The sequence below is a fragment of the Pygoscelis adeliae genome, unplaced genomic scaffold (assembly GCF_000699105.1).
Source record: "Pygoscelis adeliae isolate BGI_AS28 unplaced genomic scaffold, ASM69910v1 Scaffold262, whole genome shotgun sequence".
NCBI lineage: Eukaryota > Metazoa > Chordata > Aves > Sphenisciformes > Spheniscidae > Pygoscelis > Pygoscelis adeliae.
This window is the reverse complement of record NW_008824184.1, coordinates 665,746-669,668: the sequence shown is the minus strand read 5'-3', so window position 1 is coordinate 669,668 and position 3,923 is coordinate 665,746. Positions and strand designations below refer to the sequence as shown.

At 48.3% G+C, this 3,923-nt stretch overlaps 1 protein-coding gene across 1 annotated transcript in view; it reads left to right on the top strand.

Annotated features, from left to right (window-relative positions):
* Positions 1 to 3,923, top strand: part of ADRBK2 (adrenergic, beta, receptor kinase 2) — an 87,181-nt gene that overhangs the window by 7,909 nt on the left and 75,349 nt on the right. The window contains exon 2 of the mRNA XM_009334426.1: positions 2,035 to 2,171. Coding sequence (XP_009332701.1) covers positions 2,035 to 2,171 — 137 coding nt within the window. The remainder of the gene's footprint in view (positions 1 to 2,034; positions 2,172 to 3,923) is intronic.

Below are 3,923 nucleotides of genomic sequence, written 5' to 3'. Positions count from 1 at the left end.
TGGCCTGGATGTGCCTCCCGCCCTGCTCTGCACCGTGTGGGGCAGAGAGGGGCCAAAGCCGCCCCGGACACCAGCAAATCAGAGAAGCCCGACAAGCAAAGGGGATGGTGTGAGGCTGTTTCCTTGGGACGCCGGGCTAAAAACATCCCTCTCCGCCGTGTCCCACATGGCCGAGCGTAGGAGCGGTGCCTCTCTGCACCTTCTTGTCTCTGCCGTAGGGCAAGATCGGGAAAATGCAGCAGACTGAGGAGGGCTTACATTGCCTAATTTTTACTAAGAATAGTTTGGATTTATTTATCTCTTACTGTCCTCCGGGCATTTTACCGTTGCTTACTAATTGTCGTGGTTTAACCTCAGCCGGCAACTGAGCACCATACAGCACTACACCAGCTACGAGGAAGAAAATTAACTCTATCCCAACCGAAACCAGGACGCTAATTAATCCTCACACAACCTCATTAAGCAGGAGCTGCTGCTCTAGTGCTTCACCTCCAGGTAACCCTGCGGTCAGAAGCTGATTTAAAACACTTTGGCGAGAGGAGCTCAGTGGAGGCGATGTGGGGAAGGGATTTCTGTCCTCTCCCTCTCAGCCAAGCACATGGTTCCACCCCAGATAATACTGCCAGAAGTAGAGGAAGCAGCAGAACGTAACCCCTCTGCTTGGCTATTACACAAACAAGCCGCGGAGAGCCAGATCCCTTCTGGATCCATCACCAATAAATACGTTATCCTCTACCAGCGCTGCTGGAGCAAGGAGGAGCAAGGAATGCAGCGGGTTTCTGGCCGTTGGCTTGCTCTCTCTGTAGACAGCAGCATCCCAGGGAGGGAACTGAGCTAAACACCGCTTAAGGCGGTGCATTTCTGATAATATATTAGAAACATTTAAAAAATAGCATTTTATAATCTTCTATGTGAACATTCCCCACAAGAGGTACGTTGTTGGCATTAGCCATGCACAGCAGCAGAGATCTTATTTATTATAAGATTTGCCCCAGGTTCGAGGGCAGCAGGATGAATATGCCTCCACCCTGGTGTGCCGTTTTGCACCATTATCTTGATGGGATGGTGTTAGTATAGGGCACGCTAATAAATCTACTTTAGACTCGTTACTCTCTGTAATATCATCTGTCATCCTGTGAAGCAGAGCAGTGCAAAATTAAACATTTAAATCTTATACAGATGGCAGGAGGAACTCACTCCTCGGAAGGAACACCAGAGAGGAGGCAGGGTTTCTTGGCTCTGCAATGGATGCACGCAAACCCCTGCGCTCAAGCCCAGACAGGCCTCGAGACACGTTTAAATTGATTGAACAGTATCAGTCAGCATTCACAGAAATGTCAGGAGATACTTAAATGCATTCAGAGTGTGCGTGAGTGTATCATATTCTGACCTCTGCTAACCCTGGCATCGATTAATTCAGGGTTTCCTTTACCTAGGGGAATACACGCACCGGCACAGAGCGCTGTTTATAAACACACACAAACACTACACGCAAACACCGAAACCAACACACAATGCATAAAACAACACACACACAAAAAGCAAACCCCACATACAATACAGACAAACACTAAACCTGGGATACAAACAAATGCTAAGAAAAGCTGCAGACTTGCACTTGGGGAATTGAACTTCCCTGCAACGGATGCTAGCACTACCTGTTCTGCTCTCTTCAGCTTCAGGAGAAAAACCAGGTTTGCTTCCACTCCGTGGTTAAGTGACCTTCGAAACCTCTGAATATAAAACTGCAAAATGCACAAGTTTTACATGCTGCTAGAGGTAACAATTAATAACCAGACCTCCCCTGCGCCCACGCTGGTGCAGCACAGCTCCCGCTGGGTGTAAAAAGGGAAGTTTGAACTCTGCTAGCCAGCAGCGTGCCTACCTCACCAGCTAGTGCACAGGGGTGCACAGCTAGCCACAGGGGTGGCTACGGCGTCATGCCACCACCTCTGGCTGCATTGCAGATACCTTTTTTAAATAAATGGTGAAGAGAACACCTTTTCTTATAACCCACCACTGTCTTGGTTCCAGCTGCTGCCGCCACGCCAGCTAGCACCAATGGAAACACAAAAGCAGAAAGAAGAGAACAAGTTTCTTAACTGGGTTTCTGTATTAGCCTTCGCCAAACATGACTTCCTAGAAATTGTCACCAAGAATGCCTTTGAAGTGTACATTACAATAATATCCAGATAATAATGGTGAAAATGTGGCACAGGAATAAAAAGGAGAGCATCATGAATCCTAAGCAGCATTTTCGTGGCCATTATTGCAATCATCATCACTGTTTATTTTAGAAAACAAAAGGGCCTTCTTCGGCAAGGCAGCGCTAGGCGGGCAGTAATGGGTTTCTGTTTGCTTTCTCCTCCCCTTGGTGCGGTTGCATCGTGATGGTGGTGTTTAGCAACACTATCAGGTCAGCACTGACAACCTCCCTGCAGTGCTGTTGCTTCTTCTGCACGTTCACATTCCAGGAAATGAAAACCAGTTCCCTCCATGGAAATATCTGCGAGTGGTGAGAGACAGAGGGGCTGCAGGAGCTGCAACTTAACCATGCCCTTGGAAGAGCCAGCAAAATGCACGTGTCCGCTCACGTAACCAGGCTAAGGAGGTGGTAAGGGTGACGAATGCTTACTCCTGGTTAAACAAATTAGAATATTCCTTATAACAGTGGTGCCAAACAGTTTTGGACCCGTCATTGGGCAACGCCAGCCTTTCTTATCAAAACTCAATCATTTTAAAACTCTAAAATGATTCCATGGATGAGCCGCAGATGATGGTTTTTGCCTTAGTTGGTAGATTAGTGCACTACAGCACAGGGCATCATGTATGCTTATGTATTTACAACTAATTAGACAATAATTCTGCAAGCGTTGATGAGGGTGCACAGCTGTATGTGCCTGGATGGCTTCACAGACCGCAACGGGACCCCTCCCATGTGGAGGATTTAGCAAGAACGCTCTGCCAGGCTGGGGGAGAGGTACCACTGAAAGCACTTGAAATCACCGCATCCAGGTGTAACGTCTCTCCCATCACGACCCCTGCAAAAGGAGAGCCCGTGCAGAGGCACTGAAATAAGCTTTGGGGCGGGAGACCCGGGTCTGGACTGAGCCTGAGGAGTGACAGGAACCATGTCACGGCCCACAGGCCAGACCCAGCATTTGCTGCCAGCCCGGCAGATTTATGAAAATAAAAATACCCCTTTCCATCTCGTAGCTCGGCTCAGTGAAAACTTTAAACAGGGCTGGTGGGAAACCTTACGCTGAGCTGCCAAGAGGGACCTGCCCCAGGTCCTCCTCTGCTCCCTTCCACCTCTCGCTTGAACACCCCGAGCCTCAGCACTGCTCTGTGGCCATCAGGAGCTTCACTGGCGGAGGAGAAACCTTCCCCAACGGATCTGTTCGGGTGAAAACTGTTGGTTTAAATTAACATTTTCAACAAAAGACGGTTCATAATGAGCCGCACGGTGAAATCCTCCCAGCTGTATACTCTACCTAGCTTTAATCAGATCATTAACTTTCACAAAGATGTAGGAAGGAGGAGTGGCGGCACTTGAAAAGAGCTCAAAACAAGATGAGTTTTAAACTTCAGACTTGTCATTGACTTAGCCTTTCATTGAACCAATTATTTATGACATATTTGATGGAATTCAGAAAAGAAAGAAGTTGAAATCTGCCTATCTGCTTGGCTGCAGTAGAGGTACTACTACATTTTTAACCAGGAACACGAGTGAGGAGCTCTGCTCGGAGGCCCTCGCTGCCCGAGGGCAGGCGGGAGCACCCGGACGGCAGACGGGCACAGCTAGCCCTTCGGTTTCAGTGTGCAGCCTTGTTCTGCACCATCAGTAGCCAGCAAAAGAGTTTCAATGAGCAGTAACGGAGTTTCATACAGATGCATTTATTTGTATCCGGTTTTTCTTATGC